This window comes from Coturnix japonica, chromosome 26 (genome assembly GCF_054131305.1).
Source record: "Coturnix japonica strain WE chromosome 26, WE-NBRP24, whole genome shotgun sequence".
NCBI classification, from domain to species: Eukaryota; Metazoa; Chordata; class Aves; order Galliformes; family Phasianidae; genus Coturnix; species Coturnix japonica.
The window spans coordinates 1,888,770-1,902,500 of NC_140688.1; the positions used below are offsets into that span (position 1 = coordinate 1,888,770).

At 45.4% G+C, this 13,731-nt stretch overlaps 1 protein-coding gene and 1 long non-coding RNA gene across 5 annotated transcripts; one reads left to right on the forward strand and one right to left on the reverse strand.

Moving 5' to 3' along the window:
• Positions 1-4,086: 4,086 nt before the first annotated feature.
• On the reverse strand, positions 4,087-8,949 carry LOC146756562 (uncharacterized). The gene is made up of 2 exons (XR_014937303.1): positions 8,670-8,949; positions 4,087-4,358 (listed from the first exon to the last, which is right to left on the reverse strand). It is a non-coding gene; the product is annotated as an uncharacterized LOC146756562 (long non-coding RNA).
• A 657-nt stretch (positions 8,950-9,606) lies between these two features.
• On the forward strand, positions 9,607-12,927 carry LOC146756563 (uncharacterized). 4 transcript variants are annotated; one of them, XM_085523996.1, is made up of 7 exons: positions 9,607-9,657; positions 9,880-10,834; positions 10,990-11,074; positions 11,168-11,446; positions 12,143-12,225; positions 12,318-12,389; positions 12,733-12,927. In XM_085523996.1, the coding sequence occupies exons 1-7, from the start codon at positions 9,627-9,629 to the stop codon at positions 12,854-12,856; spliced, it is 1,629 nt and encodes a 542-aa protein (XP_085380122.1). In that variant the 5' UTR covers positions 9,607-9,626; the 3' UTR covers positions 12,857-12,927. The 4 variants fall into 4 exon arrangements, 3 of the variants coding, with proteins under 3 accessions (XP_085380122.1, XP_085380121.1, XP_085380124.1); XM_085523995.1 differs by lacking the exon at positions 9,607-9,657 and having other exon boundaries at positions 9,664-10,834; XM_085523998.1 differs by lacking the exons at positions 9,607-9,657; positions 11,168-11,446 and having other exon boundaries at positions 9,664-10,834.
• The last annotated feature ends 804 nt before the right edge of the window (positions 12,928-13,731 follow it).

Here is a 13,731-nt window from a genome sequence, read left to right on the forward strand (position 1 = left end):
CTGGAATATTACTTGCAGTTCTGGCTACTATATTCAAGAAACATTGATTGAAGCTGCTTGGAATTCAATGAAGGGAATATTATGGGAATAAAGAGCCTGTTATGAAAGGACAGTAGAGAAGTTTTTCAGTCTGTGGATAAGAACTAATGGCTGGATAAAATAAATGTAAATGAATGGAAAAGCTCTTGCCTCTTAAGGTGGGATCCTGGAAGAGACTCTGTGGTCATTTGTCAGTGTGTTTTCCCCCAACTCTTTCTGTACAGGGAGTGATATTGTTTAAACCTACCTTTATAAATGAATCAGTTGGGTATCTTACATGAGTTATTGCCTTTGTTTATAAACAGTATTGGACAGTATTGATTTATGTAATTGAAAATGAAAAATCATCGTTATGAAGATTTTGCTTGGGACCTGAGCAAGGTCAGTTGAGCTCCCAACACGCTGTGGAAGAAAACTTGTTTTTATTCTTGTGAATTATTTTTTTAATCTCTAATGTTGTTCTGGAAACACTGTTACATCCCTAAAAGGCAGCAGCATATTTAAATTATCCCAGTAATGAATAATAATATACAGTAAGGAATAATAATAGTTTCATTATAAGTGTTAAAATTTTCACTGATAGTTTAAAAAAAGGAAATGCTATTTGTCAGATGTCAAAAACAGGATAATTTACCAAATGCAGAAATTTAGGATTTAGTGAAATTAATTCAGGTGTAAGAATATTGGTGGCCTGTATTTGACTCCTGCATAGTTTGCAAGGTTCTTGCACATAAAACCTAGTTTTGTGGTATTTTTGCTTCTAATTCTACCCTCTTGTTAGCAATTTGTGGGTCAGGCTGGGTCACATCACACTTCATTTCAGTTTTCAGTTCCTTCTTACTTCATCTACTTCTATTCCTCCATCATACAGGTAGTTAGGGCAGTCGATATATGAATCATTGTGGAGATGACTGTTCCTGTAACATTTGAAAGAAAAAATTGTTTTTTGATCAGGCGTTCCCAGTAAAAGATAAATAATTCTATGTGAACCAAAAAACTCTGAGTAACTAGTGAAATAAGTTGACCTTTTTCCAGTTTTGCAGGTAGGAAGACAAACCTGATGAGCTGAATGAGTTTTCTGTTTAGCTGCTGTGTCTGAAATAAAACTAGTTCAAAGACTGCATGCAATTTCAGTTATTCATTGGTGGGGTATTTCTTGTTTTGCTTGTAGTTGCCTTGTGGTCACCGGTGTAAAGAGATTTGCCATTCAGGTGATTGTCCTCTGAACTGCAGCCAGAAGGTTAAACTCAAGTGTCCTTGTAAGCGACTGAAAAAGGTAAGTTTTGAAGTTGCAGTTCTGAGAGTGACGCATTTTCTTTGTATGTTCCTAGGCTTGTGTACATGGATTGTCTCTGGTCAAGACTGGAATAGAATCAGTTACTTGAGCAGAGCAGCAACAGCAGCTGAAAGTCTGGGTGGAACAATCAAAATATTCACTAAGGAACATAAAATTCATTGTAGAAAATGTTAGCTCTCAGATTTGCAATACCTTTCTCTTCAAGCACACTTCAATTTTTGTAGTTCCATTAGGAAAATAATCAGATGATCTGGAGTGATTTAAGAAGTCAAAGCACATTTTCCTCATTAGGAACTGAGAAGTTTATAATTACATAGATTGGAACAGTCACAGATGTTTTGAATTCCTAATTGATGGTTGTCTGAGGCCCTTAAAGCAAACAGAGGCATCAGCATCCTTAGCTTTCAGCAGAGATAAAGGACAAAGCTTATAGCTATCAAGTATGATGAGGGGAAAACCAGAGGCTGCTGTGACCTCTTGACAAGTGTTAACTTAATGAAAAATTCACTATCTGGCTTGAACAAAGCATGCTTAAATTATTTTCAAGACCCGGTTAACTTCTGAGCTTTCCACACAGATGCAGTTTCCCCAGAGTTCTTAGCTTCTCCAAGAAATGTCTTCAGAAATCTCAGATCTTGCAGGGTGCATGTTCAAGAGAAAGGATGGTAATGCCCAGAGTACGTGCTTCAAATTGAGCAGTCTCTGCTTATAAATAACTAGCTTTTCTTTATTTGTAAGTTGAAATGTTGACTTCTGCTGAGGATAAATTATTTTGTTGTGACTAAGTGCTCTTACTAATTTCAGTTTATCTTACTCTACTGTGTTCAGTAAAATCAATAATATCATTGGTTGCGTGTATACTTCTGCTTCTTGTTCCTTAAGATATAGGTTTACAGTTGGACTTGATGATCTTTGAGGTCTTGTTTCTTATGCCAGACTTAATTGAATAAGGAAGATGGGTATTTCCATGATAGCTCTGTTACATCTAGTTGTTGCTGTCCCTAATTTTCATACTGTTTTTGGAAAACTGAAATGTGTCATCATCTTCTGCTGAGTTCCGACGCTGTATAGCTATTTCAGACCAGTTCAGATTTTATTGTCCCAGAGTTCCGGGATGTCTTCAGTGATTATGTGGATGTCCAACTGAAATGTGGTAGAAAGAAGCAATGAAATTAATGTTTAGGATGCTCACTTTTCACTTTTACAGTGGCCTGAAATGGAACATTCCAGATCTGCTATTCTGAAAGTTTTATGGTCCTTAAATATGATGACAGTTACTTTTTTCCCCCCCCTCAATCTTGTAAATTTAATTTTAATAAGGTGGAAAGGTTGTTATGAGTTAATTATATAATTAATAAAAATTAATTCTTATATGATGACAGCCCACTTATTTAAATAGCCACGAAGTGATACTTCTGATTCCTAGTGAAATGGTGTCTCCCTTCAGAAAGAGAAGAAAACACTATCCCCACCTTAAATATCATCTCACTGTTTCCAGGTCAAGCCCCAAATCCATGCTCTCTTTTGTACAGAGAGCTACAGTGTAGAGGGTAAATGATGGTAGAACCAATAAGCCACTGATAATTGGACTGTGTATTAGTTGCAGCTAATCTGACTGCAGAAATATGACTCGTTTCTGTAGTGTGAAAGATGATGTCTTTTAACGTTTGCTTTATGCATCTGCCCTTGTCTGAGATCGTAATTAGGATATCTTTGATTCCAGAAGGTCCTTATGCATATTTGCTTGGAGCTGCATACTTACAGCAGATAGTGTACTTCTTTCTTAGCTTGGATTGGATAGTGTACCTGTATATTTAGTCTTCTGTGCCTGCAGCCTGTGATCTTGAAGATAAGGAGAAACAGAATTGAGTACCTAATATTTGCAGCTGAATTCTCCTCTACCAGTCTTCAGTCTGTGTATACTACTGGTGAAGCTGGGAGTTGACAGGACACGTATTCCAAGCTGCTCTGTAAATATGCCTCATCTGAACCATCACAATTAATATCAAATGTAGGAGCTCATAATTTGAGTGCAAAACAGGAGGATTTTTTCTTCCTTTTCTGGTGTTGAAGTTAACTGTTGCATCATGAGGCTATGCATGTAAACATGCAAGGTCGTATAAACCACTTGAATTTGTAACCCACAACTTGTAGTGGACCATATTCTTAACCATCTAGGCAGGTGGTTTATCTTAGCATGCTGGAATTGCTCTGAAGAAGTTAGTTTTTGGATTTTGCTGTATGCTATGAAAATTGTTCTGCATATTGTCAGAAAGCATGAAAACCAGAATAGCTTCTGGCTATGTTACTGTGCTTTCCTGACAAAATTCTTCATAGGCTAGTGGTATAGATTATAAGATTATAACTTTCTCTCTGTGCTGGTATTCTGTTTTGGTTTTGTTGGTGGTTTTTTTGTTTTTTTTTTTTCTGTTGTTGTTGTTTGTTTGTTTGTTTTGGCCTTCAATGTAAGGGGGAGGAAGGAGAAGGAAGTAGGGGAGATCTTCCCATGACCAGACCTTGCCCTGTAGTTTCAGCCAGTTTAGAGAATTGATACGAAGTTTCAGAAGAGTTACTTATTAGTTACTTTGCATGGTATCTTTTGTAACAGAGTTCACAAGGTTATATTGCTTTGTCTTAAATAAAAAAGTGAAAAAAAAGACAAGAAAAATTAAACTGAACCACTTGATTTATTCTTGATTCAGTTTAGCTTATCAGAGAGAAGGAAAATAGAAAAGGATGCTTGAATACAGTTACAGTTTCAAATAATATTTATTTATTAGCTTCATTCTGTAAATATACCGAATAAAATTGTTTTACAATTTTCCCAACAAAATGAACGTTATAATTAAATTTTTATATAGGGAAATGAATTACAAACAATTCAATTTATACTTAACAAGAAGTACAGTGCAGCAAGATACAAGAAGGCCAAGTTTCACTGGAGTGTGATGTGTTATGCAAGGAAATGAAACGGAAGGCGTCTGAGGTGGTGTATCCATTTTAGTTATGTTATCTTCATTGCCTTGAGAAAAGTTGGAAAAAACAGGCAGATCGTTATTTTTTCAAGACAGTAATAGCAAGAAATGCAGTGTAACTCAGCGTACAGTTTAATTGCACATTTAATTTTTGGACTATTGAATCTGGCTTATTGCTGAGAATTGCACTACTTGTAGATAGTGTCAACTCACTTGATGAAACACTGTGTTAAGGTAATGCTCTATTACCTCTTTATTTTTAATGTACATTGGAACTGGAGATTTCCTCTTCAGCCAAGAAGTGCTAATCAATGATAATAAAATCATTACTGCTAGTGAGAGCTATAGAAGCACTTCATTTAGGCCTTACTTTTACTTTGAAGGTTAGCAAAGTGTTATCTTGTGTGTTCCTGTCACACAGTATTAGGTGACTGCCACAATTACAGAGAGCTTTCAGCAACTGCATGTGCTTTTCAGCCCATTGTAAACATGGATGCTCTCCAATAATTTTGTTTGAAGTAAAGAAACTGCTGCATAATCTCACCTAAAGAGACAGAATATCCACATTGTTTTTCTAGGCCTTTTATGGAAACATGAGGAAGTGGTGCATGAACTGGTTAACTTTTATCAACTTAGTAGTATATGTAATATACTGATATATATAATTTAAATATTCAACCCAAAACCTCATTCTGTAAAAGCTACATCTGTCTGTTTCTGCTCAGAATTTCAGGATTGTCAGGCAAGTTCTAAGACGTACTCTGTAAATCAAATTCTACACCTTTGCAATCAGCTTGAACACCAAGACTCTTGGAATATACTTCTAGAAAAACCAGTAGTAACATATCATCCTAGTGAAGTGTGGAAATGAGTTTATTGGGCATGGAGTGCATTGAAGGGGGGTGAATTCATAGAAGTCTGCATCAACAAAGGAGCACATTTCAGTGGGGTGCAGCATCAGCTGCAGTTTCACTTCAGCAGATATTTCCTAGTTTTTATCTGTACCATTGAATTCAACTGGGAAAATATTCTAATGCATCAAGCAAATGACTACAGGTTCCTGTGAGCATAGGAAGTTCCACACAGACGTGTGCAGGAATCTTACACAAATACGACAACAGCAGCGTACAAAAGAAGCTACATTCTGTGTTCACTGGCCGATTTCTCTTTTGGAACTGATGTTCTGCCATTAGATGGCAGTGAAATACCAGGAGGGATAGGGCTGCAGTTTTTGCAAACCAAACTTTCCTATTTCAGGTATTCATGACTAAAAAGACCTTTGTGTGTTTTTCTGATGAGACACTCTGACATTATCTAGGTGAAATGAAATTGTTAGTGATATTTCATATATGGTTTAACAATTTAAAAAAAAAATAATCTGAAAATCCACAAATGTAACTGCTTGCACAGAGCACGCTCTTTGAGCTGCGGTGTTCTTAAGCACGAGCTGGTGTGCCTTCTGCTTACTCTTCAACAGCTCTTAAGTTTGTAGGAACAAATTCCATCTGTGCATACCTTACTTAGTTAATTACCATTTTTACTGTGCAAAATGTGATACATAAATATATATATCTACATATATAGACTGGTTATTGAGATCAAGATGGTTTTTAACTTCAAGTTGTCAATCATATCGTTACATCTTAGGGCATTCTATTACTCTGAGATCTAATTTTACTAAGGTAGTGTTAAGTGGCTGCAGAGTTGGAGGTCCAAGAAACATGTACAAGCAGCAGATACGCATACACTGACCCAGCACACTGGTACTGCCGTCACTGTAGTGATGCCTGACTGAGGGAATTTCAGAGATAGAGCTGGTGTCTTAATGTTTGATGGCTTTGCTGCATCTATATGCCTTTTTGTGTAATGAAAAATACTATTTGGCACTTTCACTGTCTTCAGGATTTTGTGTCCTGTCAATCACCTGCTTTTTACCTGATGAATCAAGTTAAACATCTCTTAGCAGCTTCCCCTGGGAAACCAACTTTAAGGGCAGGGGTATAGAACAGAGCTGGCAGCTCTTTAAGGACACCCTTCTGAAAGCACAGTGGCTCTCCATCCCCCTGCAGAAGAAGTCAAGCAGGGAAGGCAGGCAGCTATCATGGATGTGCAAGGACCTGCAGCTTAAACTTGAGGGAAAAGAGGGAAATGTTCAGAAAGTGGAAGCAGTGTTGTATAGCCTGGGAGGAATACAGAGCTGTTGTCCATGTGTGAAGAGACAGGATTAGGAAAGTCAAGGCACAGATGGAGCTGAACTTGGCAAGGGGAGTGAAAGATAACAAGAAGGGCTTCTGCAGGTACATAGGCTGTTCGGTGGATTAGGAATTGGTTGGCTGGATGCAGCCAAAAGGTTATGATCAACGGTTCTGTGTCTGGGTGGAGGCTGGTCGCAAGTGGTGTCCCTTAGAGGTTGGTCTTGAGACAGGTGCTCTTCAACATCTTCATCAATGACAGACAGTGGCATCGAGTGCACCCTCAGCAAGTTTGCAGATGTCACCAAACTGAGTGGTGCTGTCGATACATTGGAAGGAAGGGAAGCCATCCAGAGGGACCTGGACAGGCTGGAGAAGTGGGCCCATGGAAACCTAATGAGGTTCAATAAGGCCAAGTACAGGGTGCTGCACTCGGGTTGGGGCGATCCCAGATATTTGTACAAACTGGGGGAAGATCTCTTTGAGAGATGACCTGTGGAGAGGGACTTGGGGGTCCTGGTGAACGAGAAGCTGGACATGAGCCAGCAGTGTGTGCTTGCAGCACAGAAGGCCAACTGTGTTCTGGGCTGCATTTAAAAAGGGGTGGCCAGCAAGGAGAGCGAGATGCCCTCTACTTGGCTCTTGTGAGGCCCCATCTGGAGTACTGCATCCAGGCCTGGGGCCACCAGCACAAGAAGGGGGGGGTTAGGATAGATATTAGAAGGAAGTTTTTTACACAGTGGGTGCTGATGTGCTGGAACAGGTTGCCCAGAGAGGTTGTGGTTGTTCCATTCCTGGAGGCATTCAAGGCCAGGCTGGATGTGGCTCTGGGCAGCCTGGTCTGGTGGTTGGTGACCCTGCATACAGCAGTGGGGTTGAAACTCCATGGTTATTGTGGTCCTTTTCAACCCAGGCCATTCTGTGATTCAGGACCCAGTCCATCCCATTGTTCTTTATGTATGTTAGGCGTTGCATTCTTTAGTTATTGTAGGATGAAAATAATGCAGGAACTGTGATTCAGATGCATTGTATGTTTATGTTTTAATATTTTCTGTGCCATTCTTTTTCCTTTAAGTTTCTGGCATTTAATTTGCTGTCTTGAATGCTATGTAACAGTTCTGTAGAGTGATCAGTTGCAGTTCCAGGTTTTATTTTTCATAAAACTTTCTGATGGTGAAGCAAATGTAATTGCATTGACAGTTTCCATTACAACAAGAGCAGTAGAACAATATGAGTATGCATTATCCAATATGTCATTTGGTACAAAAGTGGAGATTTCCTTTTGCTCTAGCAGTCAGGGCATATTTAACTACTTGGAATGAAGTGTGTGAGGGTAAATTACATACATATATAAGGATTTACCCATCAGTGTACAGTGTGCTGAATTGAGGACTGAGTTACTGAAAGCTTAGAGTGACTTTATTAAGGAATTTTTCCCTGGTATTAATGAATATATATATATTTATATTTTCCCCAGGTTTTATATTTGTCAGTTGAATTTTCCAGTTAGTCAGAAGTTTAGTTTTATAACATGGTAGCGTCTCTTATGTTCCATGTTTTTCAAACATGAATTGATAGAGGTTTTTCACAGAATGTTTTAGAATCTGAGTAAGCTCACAGCTCACTTGGTGAAGGTTTTGCTCGCTTTTCTGAGAACTGTTCTATAAATTATGGCTCTGTAAGATAATAGTTTTACCTGCTTTTACAACAGTTACTTATCACTTTGTATGTCTGGACAGATAAAAGAGGCAGAAGCCAAAGCTGTTATTGAAGAGGAGAAACGAAGACAACAGGTATCAAACTTAATTCTTCTTCCCCCCCAACCTCGTTGTGTTAATAAATCACTTGACGCACGTGCAGCCCAATCTGTATACTTTGTATAGTGTTTCTCCCAGTTACTGCTTTCAGCTGTTATGTTGTCCTTAGGTATGTGCCATGGGTGATCTACAGTGGTTAAAAGCAAGTATATTTTCTCTTAACAGTTCTCACATCTGTGGGCAAAATGGTAATCATTTGATGTCGCATTAGAATAACTGTATAAGGTATACATATATTTAAATACAAAATACTTCTGATTTTTATCCATCATTTTATAATTCCTTAAATTCACAGAATTACTAAGTAGCCTCTGTAAGGTTGAATTACTGAGTGAACCTTCTTACTTACTCCCCTTCGTGAGAGTGAAGAAACCTAAATTGGTCTCTGTCCTTCAAGGTCTGGTGGGAGGGGGAAATTTTTTTGTAATTGCTGGCTCTGGTGAATGTGTGTTGTCAGCACTGTAATCCAAGAAGCTTCTGTGCCAGCTGCGTGGAAATACTATCACTAATCTTGTTTCAGAAATTAACCGTAAGCTTGGTTGCTGGTGACAGCAAACTCAGGTTTATTATCTGGGCGCTGCAGCCTCAATGCACTCCTTCCAACAGGCTTGTATGCCTGTGACAGAGCACAGACCCCCCCGGTTGTACACCCCCCATCGGACCCCCCCCCACATTGTATCCCCCCCCCCATTGAATCCCCCCGCCCTCCATTGGATCCCCCCGTTGTACCCCCCCCCCCTCCCCCACTGAACCCCCCCCATCGGACCCCCACCCCATTAGATCCCCCCCATTGGACCCCCCCCGGTCTATCCCCCCCCTATTGGACCCCGCCGTTCGATCCCCCCCCATCGGACCCCCCCGGTCCCGGTCTGTCCCCACTCACCGCTTCCTCCTACGGGGCTGCCAACACCTCCGCACTTTACGGCGACGCTGTCGCAAAAGCGCCGCACCCCGCTGCGCTTTACGGCGCGCCGCGAACTGCAACTCCCAGCATCCCCCGCGCTGCGCCGTGTTACGTCTCTCCGGGGACTGCAACTCCCAGCGTCCCCCGCGCGGCGCAGGCGCAGAGCGCGCGGTGTGAAAAAGGCGGGAAGGTGTCGGGCGGGAGCTGAGGTGAAGCAAAATGGCGGCGGGGCCGGGAAGGGCCTTGGGGCGGGATGGGCGCCATTGGGCCTCGTTATAGCGGGATAACGGTGTTATTCTGGGACGTGGAGTGAGAGAGACCGGGCGGCCAGGGGGGATTTGAGGGGAAATAGTGAGGAAATAATGCTCAATGGGCTTGTGTTCCCCTCAGGTGAGCGGCGCCATGGGCAAAAGGAGGAGCAGCCAGGTGACAGGTAATGACTTAAAATGGCCTCAAAATGGCAAAAAAATGGGCTTAAAATGGTCTCAAAATGTCCTCCAATGGGCCTCCAAGCGGTCTCAAAATGGCCACCAAATGGCCTCCAAGCAGCCGCAAAATGGCCTCAAAATGGCCACCAAATGCTCACAAAATGGTTTCCAAAGGGCCTCAAAATGGCCACAAAATGGCGTCCAAGCAGCTGCTGTTCCTCTTGCAGGTGTTGACCCCCATGATGGCCCCAATGTCAAAGTCAGGGCAGGACTGAGGGGAGACAACAAGGGGGGGGACGACTATAGTGGGGACAACAATATGGTGGACAGCAAGGGGGGGGACATCAATGGAGGGGGCACAAATGGAGGGGACACTAATAGAGGGGACACCAATATGGGGGACAGCAATATGGTGGGCAGCAATATGGTGGACAGCAATATGGAGGACACTAATGGGGGGGACACTAATATGGGGGACAGCAAGGGGGGGGACATCAATGGAGGGTATACTAATAGAGGGGACACCAATGAGGGGGGAAACAATGGAGGGGACACCAATATGGCGGACAGCAAGGGGGGGGACATGATTGGATGGGGCACCAATGGGGAGGACAACAATAGAGGGGACACCAAGGGGGGGGACACCAATATGGCAAACGCCAATATGGCGGACACCAATATGGTGGACACCAATGGAGGGGACAAAAATGGAGGGGACAGGGACACCAAGGGGAGGGACAGCAAGGGAGGGGACACCAGTATGGTGGACACCAATATGGCAGACACTAATGGAGTGGATACCAAGGGGGAGGACATCAATAGAGGGGACACCAAGGGGGGGGATACTAATATGGGGGGCACCGAGGAAGAGGAAACCAATGGAGGGGGCAGCAATATGGGGGACACCAATGAGGGGGACATCAATGGAGGGGACATCAAGGAGAGGGACAGAAATGGGGGGGACACCAATAGAGGGGGCAGCAATGAGGGGTATGTAAGTGGAGGGGACACTAATATGGGGGACACCAAGGGGGGAGACAGCAATATGGGGGACAGCAATGGGGGAGACATAAATGGGGGGGACACCAATATGGAGGACATCAGTATGGGGGCCATGATTGGAGGCGACGCTCTGGACAATGGCGGAGGGATGGACTCAGTGCATGGAGATGGAACAGAGAGGTAATGGGGGGAAATGGGAGGGTGGGGGGCAGAGGGGGGGCTGGAGGTGGAAATGGGGGCAGAAATGGGGCTTGGGGGTAGGAATGGGGCCTGGGGCCAGCAATGGGTCCTGGTGCCCCCCAGCTGATGGGGTTTGGGGTCTGTTTGGTTCCCAGCCGCTCTGATAACGGAGGCCCAGCAGCCGCCCCACAGCTCAGCGTGATGGAGGAGCTCAGCCCCACAGCGGCCCCATTGGCACAGGTAGGACAGGGCCTCTGCCCCCCCAGCGTCACCCCACAGCTCCCCATGGCTATGGGGCAGGGAGCACACAGGTTATGGGGGGGGTTGTTCCAGGATGGGATGGATGGCTGCGAGCAGCAGGAGGACCAGAACAGCCCTGAGATGGGGGACATACAGCCCCATAGCACCCCACAGCCCCATAGTGACACCGATGGGGGCACAGAATGCATTGAGGCCACCAAAGAGCCATTGGAGGGGGAGTGGGCAGCCAAAGCGGAGCCCACTTGTGGGGCAGAGCATGAGGAGCGCTATGGGGCTGGCACTGTGGGGCTGCCCCACGTCTCAGCACCGGAGCACAGTGGGGTGCCAGGGGGGGACACTGAGCTGCTGCAGGTAATGCCAGAGTACTATGAGAACCCATAGGGAACAGCCCCATAGCGCCCCACTGCACCCCACATTGTCCCACTTCACCCCATAGAGCTCCAGTTCACCCCAGTTTACCCCCCATTCCACTCTAGATTGTCCCAATTTACCCCAGTTCACCCCAAATCACTCCAACTTACCCCAGTTAACCCCAGTTCTCCGCCATTCACCCCCAAATCACCCAAATTCATCCCAGTCCCCCCCTAAGTCACCCTCAGTTCCCCCAATCCTCCCCAATTTCCCCCCATTCACCCCAATTCATCCCAGTCCCCCCTCAGGTCACTCTCATATCCCCCAGTCCCCCTCAATTTGCCCCCATTCACCCCAAATCATCTCAGTTCCCCCCCCAAGTCACTCTCAGATCCCCCCAGTCCCCCCCAGTTCACCCCATTTCATCCCAGTTCCCCCCAGTTCAGACCTTGGTGCCCCAGTTCACCCCAGTTCCCCCCCATTCACCCCCAAATCATCCCAAGTCACACCAATTCCCCCCCAAGTCACTCTTAGATCCCCCCAATTCACCCCCATTCACCCCAGTCCCCCCCCAAGTCACTCTCATATCCCCCAATCCCCCCCCATTCACCCCCATTCACCCCAGTTCATCCCAGTTCCCCCCAGTTCATCCCCTGTTGCCCCAGTTGCCCCCATTTCACCCCATTTCCCCCCCAGCCACCCACCCCCTCCCAGCCTGCAGCCCCTCTGTGCCCTGTGGACGCCGATGGGGACCCGGCCTCACCCAGCTGCACCCCCAGGTCGGACCCCCCTCCCCCCACCAGAACCCAGAGCTCATTTTGGGCTTAAAAAGCCCCGGATTGGTGCCATTTTCACCCCCTTTGACCCCCAGGAAGGAGGTGGCACCACGTGAGGATGCGTCAGCGGTGCTGGGGGGGCTGATCCTCGAGCTCTCCAACCTCAAGTGAGTGCTGGGGGTGGGGTTAGGGTTAGGGTCCCATTGGCACTTATGGGGTCTCACTGTCCCCTATGGGGTCTCACTGTCCCCTGTGTGGTCTCACTGTCCCCTGTGGGGTCTCACTATCCCCTATGGGCTCTTATTATCCCCTATGGGGTCTCATTGGTCTCTATGGGGTCTCATTGTCCCTGCAGCTGCCGTGTGATGAGCGCCCATCGTGCCCTATAGGGGTCTCACTATCCCCTATGGGGTCTCACTGTCCCTTATGGGGACTCTCATTGCCCCCTATGGGGTCTCATTGGTCTCTATGGGGTCTCATTATCCCCTATGGGTTCCCATTATCCTACAGCCGCAGTGTGATGAGCGCCCATCGTGCCCTGGTGTCGCTGCTGCGGCTGCGTCGTGAGCGGAGCCGGGGGGTGAACAACAGCAGGAGGAGGAGGAGGAAGATGGAGGGGTACGAGCCAGGATGAAGCTGCAGCTGTGAGTGGGGCTTTATTGGGGGAAAAAAGCCCATAATGGTGCAATAAACACACGAGTGTGAGCAGGGCTGGAACAACACAACTACACAATAACACAACAACACAACAGGGAACAGCTGCTGAGCTCTGCTCCTGGTGCAAAGTGGGGGTGTAAAGCTGATGGTGCACAAGTGATGGTGCAAAGTGGTGGTGCACAACTGAAGGTGCAAAGGGATGCTGCAAAGTGATGGTGCACAAGTGATGTTGTACAAATGATGGTACAAAGTAGTGGTGCAAAGTGATGGTGCAAAGTGATGGTGCACAAGTGATGCACAACTGAAGGTGTAAAGTGATGGTGTAAAGATGATGGTGCACGAGCGGTGGTGCAAAGCTGATGGTGTACAAATGATGGTGCACAAGTGATAGTGCACTAATGATGGTGCACAGTTGGTGCCCAGCTGCTGCCTTCTGTCCCACGTTGCGCTCAGCACAGCCTGGGGATGACACAGAGTGCGTTATTAGTAATAGTAATTAGTAATTACGGCTTTAATTAACATCATCACCACCACAACTGCCCCGACACACACAGTACAATATGTGGGGGCCAACCCCATAACCCCTATAGCCCATAACCCCTTATAACCCCCATAACCCCACAACCCCAAACCCCAATAACCCCATACCCCTATAACCCCATAAATAACCCCATAACTCCATAACCCACAACCCCATCACCTAATAGCCCCTATAACCCCATACCCCATTACCTGCTATCAGTCACCGCCGTCCCCGTGTCCCCGTGCTCTCGGTGCATACACAGAGCGATATGACGCCGGGGTGAGCGGGCAGAACCTCCTGGTGTGCGCGTTGTCCCGCGTGGCGCCGCA